This window comes from Eschrichtius robustus, chromosome 1, assembly GCF_028021215.1.
Source record: "Eschrichtius robustus isolate mEscRob2 chromosome 1, mEscRob2.pri, whole genome shotgun sequence".
Taxonomy (NCBI): Eukaryota; Metazoa; Chordata; class Mammalia; order Artiodactyla; family Eschrichtiidae; genus Eschrichtius; species Eschrichtius robustus.
This window is the reverse complement of record NC_090824.1, coordinates 171,558,158-171,577,262: the sequence shown is the minus strand read 5'-3', so window position 1 is coordinate 171,577,262 and position 19,105 is coordinate 171,558,158. Positions and strand designations below refer to the sequence as shown.

Here is a 19,105-nt window from a genome sequence, read left to right as displayed (position 1 = left end):
CACGGGCCACAAGAAAAGGAATCCTCCCAACGGCAGTAAGAGGACCCCAGGTCTCAGGTGAGAGCACAGCCCCCACCAACACCTTCACTCCACCCATGACACCCTGAGAACTAGAGGGTCAGCGAGAATGTGCCCAGAACTCCTAACCCAGGGGCACAATGTGATAAATTCATGTTATTTCAAGACATTAAGCGTGTGGAAATTTGTTACAAAGCAAAAGAAAACTAATACAACAACCACATTCAAATATCTAGATACTGCATGTATCTAGATGCAATTAACCCCCCCAAAGATAAGATAAATTTAACTGCCAACAGCTCTATTAATCATAAAGGAGCTCTGAAAATCACAGCTGCACCAAGAGAACCAACAGTCCTTCTAGACGAGATGTCGTCTGCACACGACCGGGAATGCAGTGCCTGCACACCTGTCAGGGAGTGAACAAGTTCCGACGTCTCCACGTCATACAGGTTCGCCGTTCTGTCCCACGAGGCCGTCACTGCCTGCTTGCCCCCAACCAGCCAGTCGGCGGCTATGACCACTCCCTGGTGGCTCTTAAGAGATGTCAGTGGCGCCCGGATGGTGGGACAGTCGCTGGATGCGTCCACGTCTGCATCAGGCTCGTCCTTGTCGGAGCACTCCACCTCGTCCTCGCCACAGAGCTGCTGCTGGGGGAGAGCAGAGAGGCGGTTCCCTGGGAATGCTGAGCCTGCCAGACACGGCTGCACAATCGCACTGTTACTGTCTGTCCTTCTAGGACTTAACCACCATTACGACCAACACCAGTGGGTGTCTGGTACTAAGTGGTGCTCAGTGACTGTGTATCAACTTCACCATCTCCTACTTGGCTAAAACCCTGGGCCAAACATAAGAAGAAAAAATGAGGTAGCTACACCATCAAATGAACTACAGTTCATTTCCACTAACCAATAAGGGGGGGGAAAATAAAATGATTTTCAACATTTTAAGTTTTCATCACAGATTAGGAGAAATGTAATAAAACTAAACACAATTGAAAATCAATAATTTGTCACAATAAAAAAAAGGAACATTCAGTTCTCAGAAGCCTATTTAAAACACGTTTAGAATTCTATTGCTATGTTAATAGATATGAGAGTTCACTTTATTTTCCTACATTATCAATAATCTTTTGTCAAAAGCTAAGGATAAAAAAAAAACCTAATAGTCACCCTAGGCTTCAGGTCTTTAAGAAAATACTGTGTATTCATTCAACAAATATTTATCAGGTGCTTACACGGTGCCAGACCACATGCTGGTCACACAGCAGAGAAGGGGAGATGGCCGCTGCCTGGTGTGTCCACGTGGAACCCGTGTAGGAGGTGATGCGGGCCTGGGGCCCCGCCTCACAGAGCGTATGGGCCAGCGGGGGGCAGACACACACGTGGGCACAAGTGCACACACATGGGTATGGAGCAGATGTCATAGGTATGGAAATACATGTCGTGCATACACACACATGGACACACACAGCGCACGGATGTATGTCATGTGTACAAACACAGTAGAGGGATGTGACCTGAGCCAAGACTGGCCAGCAAAGCTTAAGAAAACCAGTGCTGCCCATCCAAGCACAAGGCTCAGGCTGGGCAGTAATGAGGGAGCGCCACCTGGTCTTCCTTTCGTGGCAGATCACGGAGTGGTCCCGGCACCGACCACACCTCAGGTGCATCTCAAATTCAAGCTGGGGCCCCCAGGGAACCCCCAAGTCCTGAGGCAGCAACTTTCAAGCAAGAAAAGTCCCTGCATCCAACGCAAACAAAATCCTAAAGAAAATAAAGTCAACCTTACATTCTAAATAAACTATTAAGTTTTTTAATCTAAGCATTATATGTAATAATCCCTCTGACAAAATTGGTGCTTTTTAAATTCTATTTGGAAAAAGAAATCCATACAATGTAAACTCATCTCCTGAACTTCTTGAGCATCAGTCCTCATGCTCATCTCTGCCCTGTCCTCCCCCAGTGCTCACTGTTTCTTGAGTGAACGCATGCATTAAGCACAGCACTTGACAGTTTGGAAATTCCACGAGGGAAAAATCTCTGTTAAAATAAAATACATAATACACTGAATTAAAAATGAATTGTTAAGACCACTTACCTAAAGAAAACTCATTCTTACTCATTACTGGAATTCATTAATTACTTAACCCATCTCTAAATAGAACAACATTTAAAAGGTTTAAAAAGAGAAAAAGTAAAGGAATATTCACAGGCAGAGATATGAAAACTGGAAGATTACTATAATCCTCTAACAATTACAGCCAAAACGTAAATGGAAACCTAACGTTTGCTCGACTACATGAAATCACTCAGCGCCCTCTGCCTGGCGAAACTTCCCCCCGCTGGAGCAGCACAGGGAAGGGCTGAACATGTGTAGACTCCACAGCAAAGAGCCGCCCTCAACAGAAACTAGGAAGATCAAGTCACCAAAAAGGATAACTAAGACCCCGCATGATTATCCAAAGAAGGTGCATCTGTATCCTCCAGGACAAGCAAGCATGTAACCGAGGGGTTTGTGGTTTAAGCCTGTGGATTCATTCTTCTCAACATGCAACCTCTTTTGTTACAAACATTAAAACTTTACCCACATGAGACATTCACAGAAAGAAAGACAAGATGAAAACTCAGAGGGCTATGTACCAGATGAAGAAACAAGATAAAACCCCAGAAAAACAACTAAATGAAGTGCAGATGGGCAAACTTCCAGAAACAATAACTGAAATGAAAAATACACTAGAAGGAATCAATAGTAGAATAACTGAGGCAGAAGAACGGATAAGTGACCTGGAAGACAGAATGGTGGAATTCACTGCTGTGGAACAGAATAAAGAAAAAAGAATGAAAAGAAATGAAGACAGCCTAAGAGACCTCTGGGACAACATTAAATGCAACAACATTCGCATTATAGGGGCCCCAGAAGGAGAAGAGAGAGAGAAAGGACCAGAGAAAATATTCGAATAGATTAGAGTCGAAAACTTCCCTAACATGGGAAAGGAAATAGCCACCCAAGTCCAGGAAGCGCAGAGAGTCCCATACAGGATAAACCCAAGGACAAACACACTGAGACACATAGTAATCAAATTGGCAAAAATTAAAGACAAAGAAAAATTATTGAAAGCAGCAAGGGAAAAACGACAAATAATATACAAAGGAACTCCCATAAGGTTAACAACTGACTTCTCAGCAGAAACTCTACAAGCCAGAAGGGAGTGGCATGATATACTTAAAGTGATGGAAGGGAAGACCCTACAACCAAGATTACTCTACCTGGCAAGGATCTCATTCAGATTCGATGGAGAAATCAAAAGCTTTACAGACAAGCAAAAGCTAAGAGAATTCAGCACCACCAAACCAGCTCTACAACAAGTGCTAAAGGAACTTCTCTAAGTGGGAAACACAAGAGAAGAAAAGGACCTACAAAAACAAACCCAAAACAATTAAGAAAATGGTCATAGGAACATACATATCGATAATTACGTTAAACGTGAATGGATTAAATGCTCCAACCAAAAGACACAGGGTTGCTGAATGGATACAAAAACAAGACCCATATATATGCTGTCTACAAGAGACCCACTTCAGACCTAGGGACACATTCAGACTGAAAGTGAGGGGATGGAAAGAGATATTCCATGCAAATGGAAATCAAAAGAAAGCTGGAGTAGCAATACTCATATCAGATAAAATAGACTTTAAAATAAAGGATGTTACAAGAGACAAGGAAGGACACTACATAATGATCAAGGGATCAATCCAAGAAGAAAATATAACAATTATAAATATATATGTACCCAACATAGGAGCACCTCAGAACATAAGGCAATTGCTAACAGCTATAAAAGGGGAAATCAACAGTAACACAATAATAGTGGGGGACCTTAACACCTCACTTACACCAATGGACAGATCATCCAAACAGAAAATTAACAAGGAAACACAAGCTTTAAATGACACAATAGACCAGATAGATTTAACTGATATTAATAGGACATTCCATCCAAAAACAGCAGATTACACTTTCTTCTCAAGTGCGCACAGAACATTCTCCAGGATAGATCACACGTTGGGTCACAAATCAAGCCTCAGTAAATTTAACAAAATTGAAATCATATCAAGCATCTTTTCTGACCACAATGCTATGAGATAAAAAACGTAAAAAAGACAAACACATGGAGGCTAAACAATACGTTACTAAATAACCAAGAGATCACTGAAGAAATCAAAGAGGAAATCAAAAAGTACCTAGAGACAAATGACAACGAAAACACGACGATCCAAAACCTATGGGATGCAGCAAAAGCAGTTCTAAGAGGGAGGTTTATAGCAATACAAGCCTACCTCAAAAAACAAGAAAAATCTCAAATAAACAATCCAACCTTACACCTAAAGGAACTAGAGAAAGAAGAACAAACAAAACCCAAAGTTAGCAGAAAGAAAGAAATCATAAAGATCAGAGCAGAAATAAATGAAATAGAAACAAAGAAAACAATAGCTAAGATCAAGAAAACCAAAAGCTGGTTCTTTGAGAAGATAAATAAAATTGATAAACCATTAGCCAGACTCATCAAGAAAAAGAGGGAACCATAAACAAGACCAAAAGACAACCATCAGAATGGGAGAAAATATTTGCAAATGAAGCAACTGACAAAGGATTAATCTCCAAGATTTACAAGCAGCTCATGCAGCTCAATAACAAAAAAACCAACAACCCAATCCAAAAATGGGCAGAAGACCTAAATAGACATTTCTCCAAAGAAGATATACAGATGGCCTACAGACACATGAAAGAATGCTCAACATCATTAATCATTAGAGAAATGCAAATCAAAACTACAATGAGATATCATCTCACACTAGTCAGAATGGCCATCATCAAAAAATCTAGAAACAATAAATGCTGGAGAGGGTGTGGAGGAAATGGAACACTCTTGCACTGTTGGTGGGAATGTAAATTGATACAGCCACTATGGAGAACAGTATGGAGGTTCCTTAAAAAACTACAAATAGAACTACCATACGACCCAGCAATCCCAATACTGGGCATATACCCTGAGAAAACCATAGGTCAAAAAGAGTCATGTACCAAAATGTTCATTGCAGCTCTATTTACAATAGCCAGGACATGGAAGCAACCTAAATGTCCATCGACAGATGAATGGATAAAGAAGATGTGGCACATATATACAATGGAATATTACTCAGCCATAAAAAGAAATGAAATGGAGGTATTTGTAATGAGGTGGATGGAGTTAGAGTCTGTCATACAGAGTGAAGTAAGTCAGAAAGAGAAAAACAAATACAGTATGCTAACACATATATACGGAATCTAAGGGAAAAAAAAAAAAAAAAAAAGGCCATGAAGAACCTAGTGGCAAGACGGGAATAAAGACACAGACCTACTAGAGAATGGACTTGAGGATATGGGGAGGGGGTGGGGTGAGATGTGACAGGGTAAGAGAGTGTCATGGACATATATACACTACCAAATGTAAAATAGATAACTAGTGGGAAGCAGCCGCATAGCACAGGGAGATCAGCTCGGTGCTTTGTGACCACCTAGAGGGGTGGGATGGGGAGGGTGGGAGGGAGGGAGATGCAAGAGGGAAGAGAAATGGGAACATATTGTATATGTATAACTGATTCACTCTGTTATAAAGCAGAAGCTAACACACCATTGTAAGGCAATTATACTTCAATAAAGATGTTTAAAAAAAAAAGAAAAAGAGGGAGAGGACTCAAATCAATAAAATTAGAAATGAAAAAGGAGACATTACAACAGACACCGCACAAATACAAAGCACCCTAAGAGACTACTACAAGCAACTCTATGCCAATAAGATGGGCAACCTGGAAGAAACAGACAAATTCTTAGAAAGGTATAACCTTCCAAGACTGAACCAGGAAGAAATAGAAAATATGAACAGGCCAATCACAAGCCCTGAAATTGAAACTGTGATTAAAAATCTTCCAACAAACAAAAGCCCAGGACCAGATGGCTTCACAGGCAAATTCTATCAAACATTTAGAGAAGAGCTAACACCCATCCTTCTCAAACTCTTCCAAAAAATTGCAGAGGAAGGAACACTCCCAAACTCATTCTATGAGGCCACCATCACCCTCATACCAAAACCAGACAAAGATACTACAAAAAAAGAAAATTACAGACCAATATCACTGATGAATATAGATGCAAAAACCCTCAACAAAATACTAGCAAACAGAATCCAACAACACATTAAAAGGACCATACACCACGATCAACTGGGATTTATCCCAGGGATGCAAGGATTCTTCAATATACACAAATCAATCAATGTGATACACCATATTAACAAATTGAAGAATAAAAACCATATGATCATCTCAATAGATGCAGAAAAAGCTTTTGACAAAATTCAACACCCATTTATGATAAATACCCTCCAGAAAGCGGGCATAGAGGGAACCTACCTCAATATAATAAAGGCCATATACGACAAACCCACAGCAAACATCATTCTCAATGGTGAAAAACTGAAAGCATTTCCTCTAAGATCAGGAACAAGACAAGGATGTCCACTCTCGCCCCTATTATTCAACACAGTTTTGGAAGTCCTAGCCATGGCACTCAGAGAAGAAAAAGAAATAAAAGGAATACAAACTGGAAAAGAAAAAGTAAAACTGTCACTGTTTGGAGATGACATGATACTATACATAGAGAATCCTAAAGATGCCACCAGAAAACTACTAGAGCTTATCAATGAATTTGGTAAAGCTGCAGGATACAAAATTAATGCACAGAAATCTCTTGCATTCCTATACACTAATGATGAAAAACCTGAAAGAGAAATGAAGCAAACACTCCCATTTACCACTGCAACAAAAAGAATAAAATACCTAGGAATAAACCTACCTAGGGAGACAAAAGACTTTTATGCAAAAAACTATAAGACACTGTTGAAAGAAATTAAAGATGATATCAACAGATGAAGAGATATACGATGTTCTTGGATTGGAAGAATCAATACTGTGAAAATGACTATACTACCCAAAGCAATCTACAGATTCAATGCAATCCCTATCAAATTACCAAAGGCATTTTTTACAGAACTAGAACAAAAAATCTTAAAATTTGTATGGAGACACAAAAGACCCTGAATAGCCAAAGCAGTCTTGAGGGAAAAAAACGGAGCAGGAGGAATCAGACTCCCTGACTTCAGACTATACTTCCAAGCTCCAGTAATCAAGACAATATGGTACTGGCACAAAAACAGAAATACAGATCAATGGAACAGGATAGAAAGCCCAGAGATAAACCCATGCACATAAGGTCAACTAACCTCTGACAAAGGAGGCAAGGATATACCATGGAGAAAAGACAGTCTCTTCAATAAGCGGTGCTGGGAAAACTGGACAGCTACATGTAAAAGAATGAAATTAAACACTCCCTAACACCACACACAAAAATAAACTCAAAATGGATTAGAGACCTAAAAGTAAGACCGGACACTATAAAACTCTTAGAGGAAAACACAGGAAGAACATTCTTTGACATAAATCACAAGATCTTTTGTGATCCACCTCCTAGAGTAATGGAAATAAAAACAAAAAATAAACAAATGGGACCTAATGAAACTTAAAAGCTTTTGCAAAGCAAAGGAAACTACAAACAAGACGAAAAGACAACCGTCAGAATGGGAAAAAATATTTGCAAACGAATCAACGGACAAAGGATTAATCTCTAATATATATAAACAGCTCATGCAGCTCAATATTAAAAAAACAAACAACCCAATCCAAAAATGGGCAGAAGACCTAAATAGACATTTCTCCAGAGGACATACATACGGCCAAGAAGCACATGAAAAGCTGCTCAACATCACTCATTATTAGAGAAATGCAACTCAAAACTACAATGAGGTATCACCTCACACCAGTTAGAATGGGCATCATCAGAAAATCTACAAACAACAAATGTTGGAGAGAGTGTGGAGAAAAAGGAACCCTCTTGTACTGCTGGTGGGAATGTAAATTGATACAGCCACTATGGAGAACAGTATGAAGGTTCCTTAAAAAACTAAAAATAGAATTACCATATGACCTAGCAATCCCACTACTGGGCATATACCCAGAGAAAACCATAATTCAAAAAGACACATGCACCCCAATGTTCATGGCTGCGCTATTTACAACAGCCAGGTCACGGAAGCAACCTAAATGCCCATCGACAGACGAATGGATAAAGAAGATGTGGTACATATATACAACGGAATATTACTCAGCCATAAAAAGGAACGAAATTGGGTCATGTGTAGAGATGTGGATGGATCTAGAGACCGTCATACAGAGTGAAGTCAGAAAGAGAAAAACAAATATCGTATATTAACACATATATGTGGAACCTAGAAAAATGGTACAGATGAACCGGTTTGCAGGGCAGAAATAGAGACACACATGTAGAGAGCAAACGTATGGACACCAAGGGGGGAAAGTGGCGGGGGGGGTGGTGGTGTGATGAATTGGGCAATTGGGATTGACATGTATACACTGATGTGTATAAAATGGATGACTAATAAGAACCTGCTGTATAAAAAAATAAATAAAATTAAATTAAAAAAATAAAAGAAGGAAGCAGGCACACACAAAAAAACAAACTTCACCCACATGAAAATGATATCACACACACCAGTGACATACAGGATTTATCTCACATGAAAGACAGACAAGTTGTCTAAAATCAAATACATAAAATATTAAGAAGTATAACTTAGCCATAAAATTTTTAAAAACTAATGTAAATGTTTAACATTTGTGGAAACGAAAGTGAAAGCAAACACACCCGGATATAGACAGAGAAGTTGGCCCTGGTCCGCTCGGCGGCCAGGCTGGGGGCGGCACTCTGGCTGTGTTGAGTGCTGGTGTCCTAGCTGGCAGGTGTCCTCGCGTGGCCTCTCCTCAGTGCGTGCAAGGAGAAGGTACAGGGAGCCCTCAGGTGTCTCTTCTCCTACAAACACTGATCCTACTGGATCAGGGTCCCACCCTTGTGACCTTATTTGACCTTAATGACTTGCTTAGAGGCCCATCTCCAAATACAACCCCATGTGGGCTTAGGACTGTAACCTATGAGTTTTGGGGACACACACATTCGGCCCACAACACAAATTATAAGTTTATCCTAAAACTCACAAGCATCCAGAACCTACCAACATACCCCATTATCGTGCTTTCAGGGTAAGTAAATGTGCTGCTTACACTAGTGTCGGCTGCAGGCTGAGGAGTGGGCAGCTGAACCGCGTACCTCCAGACATGGGCGGTCTGATCTCCAGAAGCTGAGGAGAGAAAGAGGGGAAATTACCCGAGGTGCAAACGTGCGCTGGCTAGGCTCCTGCTAAGTTCTGTACCTGAGGGATTGCAAGTGATTGACTGTACTTAAACAACTACTTCTGAGACTATGTAATGCTACTGAGAATAGCAAAAGTGCACAAAGATAATGATTATCTATAAAAATAACCCCCCTTCATCTTAGGATGGAAAGCTGTAAAGGTTCAGAGAAAATTTACAAGCTGTAGATTTTATTCTCCATCTGGCCAACCTAAGAAAACGGAAACCCAAAACTACAGTAACTCAAGGGCACGTTCCCATCCACTGAACCTGGATGCACCCCACAGCTGGCCATGCAGCCCTTGGTACTGAGACCTTGCTATCACCAGCCAGGCCACAAGGCAATGCTTGGACTTGGGAATGACAGAGGGCAGCTGAGGGGCACAGGCAGGCCCGCAGACGTGCGAAAGGGCCACCTCCACTGCCCCCATGAGAGCACCGTCTTAACCCCACCTTCTCTGCGTGGCTGCACAGCTTCCCCAAAGCAGCAGATGGCGGCACGTGTCTTGTGGCGTCAAACGGATTTACTGCCTGACCTGCCCATCTCCCTCCGAGTCAGCGTCCTGTCCAAACCCCTATCTGGCGCTCCACTCTCCAGGCCACTACTTTATGTTTCCATTTCCCACTGCAGCTTCCTGACGTGTCTCGATTTCATCCCTTCTTTCCAGCCTGGTTGTCACTGGTCTCCGTGTCTTCCCAACCACAAAACAAACGGCCCACATAACTAGGTTAAACTCCTGGCCTCCTTTACTCCCCAGATGTTGATTCAGGCATCCACTAGCTCTGTGGGGGAGGCCTGTTAAAACTGGACCCTCAAAGGACCCTGCCACCTGATCGACTTGAGTGTAAGAGCACTGATTAGTCCCACTTCTGTCCTCTGTCCTGGGGTCAGCAGAACTGGCCCATGGGCCAAATCCAGGCAGCCACCCACCCTGTAAACACAAACAAGGGTCACTGCCCACTGCCATGTCCCCTCATCCGTGCACCATCTCTGCTGCTTCCGTGGCAACGGAGCTGAGCAGCTGTGACTCAGACCATGTGGCCTCAAGATGAAAACAGTTACTTCTGGTCCTTTACAGAAAAGCTTGCTGACCTCTGATCTAGACAAACACTCGTCCTTCAGGTTACCATCCATGTCCCCAAAACACCACGGGGGTCCACAGGTGTCGGACAGTTTTATGGAAAAACTCCTCAATATGATAAGGTGTTATTTTATTTTTTCTTAATTTTTATTTTAATTTATTTACTTATTTATTTTTGGCTGCATTGGGTCTTCGTTGCTGCACACAGGCCTTTTTTAAAAAATTTATTTATTTTATTTATTTTTGGCAGCACTGAGTCTTTGTTGCTGCACACAGGCTTTCTCTAGCTGCGGCGAGCAGGGGCTACTCTTCGTTGGGGTGCATGGGCTTCTCATTGCAGTGGCTTCTCTTGTTGCAGAGCACGGGCTCTAGGTGAATGGGCTTCAGTAGTTGCAGCACACAGGCTCAGCAGTTGTGGTTCACGGGCTCTAGAACACAAGCTCAGTACTTGTGGCGCACGGGCTTAGCTGCTCCCCAGCATGTGGGACCTTCCCGGACCAGGGCTCAAACCTGTGTCCCCTGCACTGGCAGGCAGATTCTTAACCACTGTGCCACCAGGGAAGTCCCTATAATCAAGGTGTTTTTAAACTACGTGAAATGAAAACAAACCCAAGGTACCACAGCTCTTTCCAGGAAAACTGCCTGGGAAGGAGTAAAGATGCGGGCCAGCAGAGAGCCCGACTCAGGGCTGCTGAATTCCTCATCTCTGTGCCGACAGGGCCTCAGAGAAGCGAGCACATTCCCGCGAGCAGGAAGAGCAGGTGGCAGGGATGAGCTTCGTAAAAAGACCTCCAGGAGAACGCGGCCGAGTTCAAACTGACATCAAGTCAAGTTCACCTAATTCGCAATCCACTGCTCATTTTAAAAAAAAGTGCCCCTCAGTGTAGTTTTCTTTATTCATTTCTCATGCATTTTGTAAAATGTCTACTAACCACTAACTTCTGTGAAAGGCGTGGCTAATCCTGATGCTACTGATGAGAAAGGAATGATGACACAGCTGTTTTCAGGTCAGCAATAACTGTTCAATAAATAAAAAAACAAAATCAACATACCGGTGAGAGCCAACTGTTCTGATGGATGAAATTTAATGGAATTTACTGCAAAATAAAAATATTACAGAAACAGGTTTAAAATAAGAACGTATCATCAATATTTATTATAATTACAGCATGTATTACAAAGTTAAATTTAAAAACTAAAGGAACTATGATAGTTCAATATTAAATATCCTAATTCAGTTAAACTATGAATAAACATGTAAGTTAAAGAGAACAGAGGTAGTGCCACGTGCCGTGGCCAAAAAAAAAGAAGAGAGGTACAATACAAAGTAACTAAATATGAACTACCAAACTGCTCAAGAATAGGCTACACAGAAAAAGGATATTAATAATCTATTTTTTATACATAGGGAAGTCACCTAGAGTTAAAAATAAACCAGGATGAAAAAAGAAAACTTAATTATAACAAGCAGAGGCAGATTACAGTGGTGCACACTGTTTATTGCCTACCCAGCTGCCCACAAGCCCACCCTTCCAAAAACCCAGTCTGTTCTGTTCCAGAAGACTCGGGAACTCAGAGAAGGCAAGCCCCTGATGGCCTAGGGATGGTTTGGATCGGAATGGATCGGGACCAGATGAGGACAGTTACGATACCCTCCCAGTCTCCTCTCCAGATGCAGGAATCTGCCCGAGGTGTCCTGGGGAGGCTCTGGCCCCATGACAACGCTGCCCGGAGACTGACCGGTCCTGAGCCTGCCCGCCTGCCGAGGCGCTCTCCTCAGGCAGACAACGAGAGGCTGGAAGGGTGGAGGCCGCTGTTCCTGGTCGGCACCTCCCAGTCACCCCAACACAGGCCGACCCAAGGCACTGGAGAGCCAGCCCACACCCCCCACAGCCCAGACACAGGACGTACAGGGAGCTTCCCAAACCTCAGCAAGTTCTCTCTTCCACTAAGACTCTGCCAGGTACGCCATTAGATCGATACTTTTCTAAGAATCTGAAAAATGCTAGAAGATGCTCTTTTACCATTAACACTAGACCAGAGAGAACTGTGGGAAGAGCTGGTGAAAACTGTAACTGCCTTAAAAATGTTAAATAGAAAATGCCCCAAATAAACACTACTAACAAACCGTATTAATGCTCCCAATTTCAACCTCAATTGTTACTTTCTGGTGTCTATGTGGACTCCAGCAAATTAGTGACGTAAGCAGGAACATTAGTAATAACTCACGGATGAGCACGAGGTTTAAGTGAAGAACACAGGCAACGTGCTTAGCCAAGAATCCGGCAAATGGTGGGCGCCAACGACCACCAGCTGCAGGGCCAGTTTATTCTCAGTACTGTTTACACAGACGTTTAACAGCACAACATCACTACATGGGGTGGGGGAACCCCAGCACGCGTGGGTGTGATGAGGCCTTATAGCCCAAAGTCAGCGGGTTGGGCCAAGCCACAGCCCCACCAGCAGCTTATTCACAGCACAGCTAATGTCACTCACAGCAGCCACATGAGGAATAGAAGAGAGGGGGCCAGAGACCACAGTTCCTTGTAACAAGCTCCAAGATCGTGTGTGTCTAAAAAGACACATGCCCGCCCCCGGCCGGCTCCACTCGGCTCCCCAACGCCAGGGGTTGGGGAGGTGTGTGGGGGGAGAGGGCACAAACCTCGGGCACCTCCTCTCTGGAGGCAGCTCCGCCAGTCCACAGGTGGGCACACTCTGCTCAGAGGACCCAAGAGGAAGGAGGCAGGCGCCAGGCACGTCAACCCACCTGCAGGGAGTTGCGCTGATTAAAAACCCCAGGGCTCCACACTCCCCTCCATTACAGTAACTCAGTCACACAATCAGCACCACCAGGTGGAAAAGGCAAAAGCAGGGCGTAAACACGACAAAGACAGTGCCCAAAGCAGCCTGTGCTCTGTTCTCTCCTCAGACTCCTCTAAGTGCACGACAAGTCCAGAAAGAAACAGGCACAAACTCACAGCAACTGAGACGGAAGACAGTGAGAAGAGGCACCCGGGAAACACCAGGGTGCAAACACACGGGTGACCACAGGGGGCCAACAGGACACAGGGGTGATGGCACCTGAGTGGACATGGGGGTGATGGCAGGTGACTGAGTGGACATGGGGGTACATTTCTAGACTGCCAAGTCCCACAAATGTCCAACACAATGCTTTTTTAAGAAGACCTAAAAGAAAAATCCTAAAGTCTTCAAGAGACAAGTATCCAACTACCTATGAAGGACCAAGATTCAAAAGAGCATTATTAGACTTTTTTTTTTTTTTAATTTTATTTATTTATTTATTTATGGCTGTGTTGGGTCTTCGTTTCTGTGCGAGGGCTTTCTCCAGTTGTGGCAAGTGGGGGCCACTCTTCATCGCGGTGCGCGGGCCTCTCACCATCGTGGCCTCTCTTGTTGCGGAGCACAGGCTCCAGACGCGCAGGCTCAGCAGTTGTGGCTCACGGGCCCAGTTGCTCTGCGGCACGTGGGATCCTCCCAGACCAGGGCTCGAACCTGTGTCCCCTGCATTGGCAGGCAGACTCTCAACCACTGCACCACCAGGGAAGCCCAGCATTATTAGACTTTTAATATCAATCCTGAAAGCTATGAAAAAAACAAGTCAGGGACTTCCCTGGTGGCGCAGTCGTTAAGAATCTGCCTGCCAATGCAGGGGACACAGGTTCAATCCCTGGCCTGGGAAAATCCCACATGCCATGGAGCAACTAATAAGCCCGCGTGCCACAACTACTGAGCCCACATGCCACAACTACTGAAGCCCACATACCTAGATCCCAAGCTCCACAAGAGAAGCCCCTGCTCACCGCAACTAGAGAAAGCCCGCGCGCATCAACAAAGACCCAACACAGCCAAAAATAAATAAATAAATAAGTAAATAAATTTAGAATAGATAAAAAAATTTTTAAAAAGCAAAAAAAAAAAACACGTCAGCAGAGCACTACCTTCAACTTTCAAAGAAAAGTACTTCCTACATAGAAGACTATACTCAGCCAAACTACCCATCAAGTGTAAAAAAGGTAAAATACATTCTTCAAGCATTTTACAGTCTCAAAATTTTTCCTGTAAGACCCTTTAAGAAGGAAGCTACTGAAAGATAGGCTTCCCTGGAGAAAGAGAAAGAACAGGGTCCAGAAGACAGGAGGTAACAGAGGACAGAGGTGGAGAGAAAGCCCAGGAGGACACAGGAGGTAGACTGCAGGCATCTGTGCTACAGTCCTGGGTACCAACTGTCGGAGGGGAGGCTTCAGGGAGGGGCCAGAGTGACAGCAAAGGAACACAGACATTCAGGGAATGCCACATGTCAGGCAGATCTGCACAGAACAAGGCCAAAATAAAAGGCCACTATTCCCTTCAGAGGAAGCCAAACTGGGGATTGCAAGTAAGGTACGTGCTTGGGAGCTGTGAACTATATGGATGCAGCCACAATTAGGTAAAACCTGAACATCCATTTAAATGGAAGTCGAGCTGTAACCATTTCACAATGACAAGGAGCACAGAGGGATGGAGGGAGGAAGCGAGCCAATCTCCTTCTCCTTAATAATAGTCACTTCCTTGTAGAAAACTCCAAAATTAAGAAATAATAAGATAGACTATTTTTTTAAATGGAAGAAAGAAGCAAACTATTTAAAACTGTTAAAAGTGGTTGCCTTTTGAGAAGTGAAAATGAGGAGTGAGGAGGGATGAGCAGGAGACAGGTGTGAATTTTTTATACAGGCTGGCTAACACTTTAATTTTTAGGTTGTCTATTTAGCCTGTCACATCCACTGCAGGCAGCAGCAGCCACCCAGACACAGACCTGGGGGAAGACAGTGGGTCCCAGCTGGAGGGGACGGCAGACAAGGCAGGAGTGTATGTGTGTGTGTGTGGCGGGGGGGCGGACGGACATGTTCCATGTGGGAAGGTAGGAGCTGGCTCTCACGCTGAGGCGACAGGGACAGACGAGAGCAGGTGCCCTAAGAGGAGGAGGAGCCTGGCCACGGCCCTGACGGGACAGCAGGTACTCCCTCCACCAAGAGGCCAGAAGACACGCAGAGGAAGGGGTTTCACCCAAGTCCGTGGGGGACACACCTAACCCTGGAGGTGGAGGGTGGACACCATCGCCAAGCCTGTCTGCAGGGGTGAGGGGTGAGTGAGCCGGGGGCAGCGTGACACATGGCCTGGAGCCGGGGCGCTGGGAGGAAGAGTGACATCTGCCCACCGGTGCCCGCAGGAAAAAGCCCTGCATCCACACCCACCAGGATCCCAGGGGCTGACACACAAAGCACCTCTGCACCCGAGGACCCTCCCAATGGAACACAGTTCATGATGCTAGTGCACATGTTCCAGCTCCAAAGTGTGCACGGGTGGCTGGCTTTCTACGCCGCCCTCGGGACGACGCTGTTCAGGGAGCTGAGCTGCCCCTTCGTGAAGCTCACACAGTCAGAGGCAGAGGCCTGGCCCTCCCTCTGAGAGGACGCCCCGTGATCCCACTGCTCACCTGACCCCACGTGGCCCGTGTACTTGGCGAGGCTCCGCCCCGTCTCGATGCTCCACAGCAGAGCCGTGTGATCTGCAAGATCAAAACGAACATGAGTGAGCTGCTGATGTTATGGTCTTTTTAATAAAAGAGGAAGATAAAAATTCTAAAACTGAGAAGTTACATCACCACCAGTACCTCGTGCAACTGTGCTCAATCTCCTCTGTGATCCAACTGATCCGAGAGGATAGGGGGCCGGTGACCCGTCCGAGGCCACAGAACCGGCAGGGGGAACCTAGAGACCTGAATGCCTAGGCGCTGTGCACTGCCAGCACCAGGCTGGGGACTTGGGACACAGGAGTCACTTGAGTCAAGGGCTCGTTATTTTGTTGAAATATTAAGACTTTTCAGAATATCAAGCTATATTCAAATGCAAGTAGCATCCAAATCCATTTACAAATTATTTGAGATAATACATGCTCTTTGGACCTCTCCTCTCTGGGCACAGTAATACGAAGATAAAAAGGAGACTTAATAAGGGAAACCCGAAACAAAATGCTGATTATCCAAGTGAGATTTCAGAAATATCAGAAAAGGGTCTCTGTATTCTTTTCTTAAACTGTAATTTCCAAAACAATCTGGGGTGCTCACATATGAACACAGTCTTAAACAAAAGAAAGAACTTTCTTCATCATTCTAATGATGTTAGCATTTCCTCTTTCCACTATAAAAGGTAGGAGCTAGTGAGTAACTTTTCACAGGCTGGCAGTCGTTTTCCACAAGTGAGCACATTTTTAATTTTAGAAATTTTTTTCTGAAGGGTTATTAGGTTACGCACCTTAACTAGCTCTCAAAAGCATCTCCTCTCCAGTGAGGAGAAAGGGGGGGTCTCTCTAACGCCACCCTGGGGCTCCTGACGGCGGACTCCTCTACATGCTTAGGTTTCAACGCCGCTCGGCCACTTCCGCTTCCAGGGCAGGCCACGCCCGCCAGCAGTGAGGCTGGTGTGGACTCACCGGCAGACGCGGTCCCCAGCACCACAGGCTGCGTCCTCGCCACACTGACGTCCCAGATGCCATCCCTGTGGCCGATGTACTCCTTCACGAGCTGGCACACTGCCCTGGACGTGGTGGTCTTGAAGCTGGAGACGATCTGAAATTGTGATGGGAATTTACTGAGCAAATGTGTTTAAGTTTAAAAAAAATAAGACAGCATGTCTTGAAGATGCATAAATCACTGAATGGAAAATTTTAAATGTTACAGCAACACAACATAGGTGCAGCTGGATCTCACATAGCAGGAAGGAAGTCCTTACGAAGGCCTCGGAAGAACCCCACGATCCCCCCACTTCCAATGCTTGCCTACCTGTGTACCTTACATGTCCTCCCCACAAATCCAAACCATCAGACAAAATTTCCAAATTTCCAAAAAAAAAAAAAGATGTAGCAGGACACGAAAAAGTTAGGAAGATATACCCCAAACCCTTAACACTAATTATTCTTATTATTTGGGAACTTGTGCTCTTTTATTTTTGGTAATTCATACCAACCACATATTATCAGGAGGAAAAGAGTCCAAGGTAGGGGAGGAATCAAAAGACAACACTTGTAACAAATGAGGTTACTGAGCACGGGCTCGGCACCGGCCCTGCACTAGGAAAGGGCTGTCGCTCTGCTCCTGTATGACACAAACAGCAAATAATTCTCACTTCCTTTTATAAGTGCACGAGGAAGATGCTAATTAAAAACAAAGAGTTTGGTTTCTAAATTGTCTAAGATAAAAGATGGCTTTTCAGCTTTTAATTAAATTAGAATAATGTAAATTAATCAGAATACTGAAACCGTAAAATCAAGTGAAAAAGAAAAATGGGTGGTATTACAGAGCTGTTTTAAACACTGATTTATTAGCAAAGTCCTAAAAATGTATCTAAATTTATTTTTAGTATAAAGGTTTAAAACACAATCCACTGTTCCACCACCTCAGGATGAGCCCTCAAATGATTCCTGATACTGTGAAAGGCTAAAACAGATGAACAATGGAGAGACCCACTCTTCCACCAGTTAAATAAACAGGCTCCACTGACTGGGTTTAAATTTAAAAGGAGGGCAGGATACAATATGAGCTTCCAAAAGAAAGAAGGCCTTGCTCAACCTCACACCCTCACCTTCCTCTTCCTTCTGAAAGCTCATATCCCACCCAACCCGACAACGCAGTCCCTCCACAAGGAAAAGTGCTTTTGTGCCTCCGGTGCCCTTCAGACGCCTTTAGGAGGGGCGAGGGCAAAGCACACGGTGAGCGGTGGGAAGCTTCCCAGACAGCACTGTTACGAGACACGAACCGCCTCGACTCGACCAGCAGAAACTGGGGTCACGGCCAAGACTCGTGCCAACTGCATTTCCAGAGGAGTATGGGGAGAGGGCATGCAGTTGATGATACTGAGCAAACGGTCTCAGGTGCTGCTTCCAGGTGTCCGTCACACTCTGACCACCTATGAACTACTTTAAAAATGTGGACTCAGTCACAACTGCAAAGAGGCCCACAGGACAGACTGAATTACTCCCAGGGAACATTTGTGATGGAAAAGCAGAAGGATGCTTCCGAATTATTCTGTACTGAGATACAATTTAAACTGCTCTAAAAACCCAAAACAGGCTTTTTCACAGCAAAAGATACTTATCTCTATAAAAACCTGTGTGAACAATTTCACAAGTTCCTGTAAAGCGGTTTGCCGGTTAGAATGTGGCGCTGCCCCAACAGGCCTTAGAGCTGCGTCCCAGGCCCCCAGGAAGGGTGGGTCTGCGGGGGAGTGAGAAGCCTGCCCGGCTCCACCATGAGAACCCACGCTGTGGCCAGGGCAGAACACGCCTGGTCTCCATGTTCACCTTCACTCTTTAAGGTGGGTGCACAGTGCTATGAAGATGGTTTCTTCTAACCCAGATGAATTTTTAGTGTCTAAAATGACTGGGGCTTTAAATATGTCTAACACATTCTTTTAAAGCAATTATTGTACATATTTTTACCTTTGCCCAATTCTTAAGTTTTACTACTCATGGTAAGGGGTAACTCTATATAATCCTTTCTTCCTCTACTTCAGAAATTATCACAGGGACTTCCCTGGTGGCGGAGTGGTTAAGAATCCGCCTGCCAACGCAGGGGACACGGGTTCAATC

The 19,105-nt window shown here is 44.3% G+C and overlaps 1 protein-coding gene across 3 annotated transcripts in view; it reads right to left on the bottom strand.

The window, feature by feature from the left end:
* The window catches only part of WDR37 (WD repeat domain 37), a 57,085-nt gene that overhangs the window by 17,904 nt on the left and 20,076 nt on the right, over positions 1-19,105 (bottom strand). For 2 of the 3 annotated variants that reach the window (XM_068559569.1, XM_068559568.1), the window contains exons 6-10: positions 16,952-17,087; positions 15,957-16,028; positions 11,515-11,559; positions 9,252-9,328; positions 428-668 (exon numbers count right to left, since the gene is read on the bottom strand). In XM_068559569.1, the coding sequence (XP_068415670.1) occupies positions 428-668; positions 9,252-9,328; positions 11,515-11,559; positions 15,957-16,028; positions 16,952-17,087 (571 nt within the window). The remainder of the gene's footprint in view (positions 1-427; positions 669-9,251; positions 9,329-11,514; positions 11,560-15,956; positions 16,029-16,951; positions 17,088-19,105) is intronic. The other variant, XM_068559570.1, reaches the window with a different exon arrangement.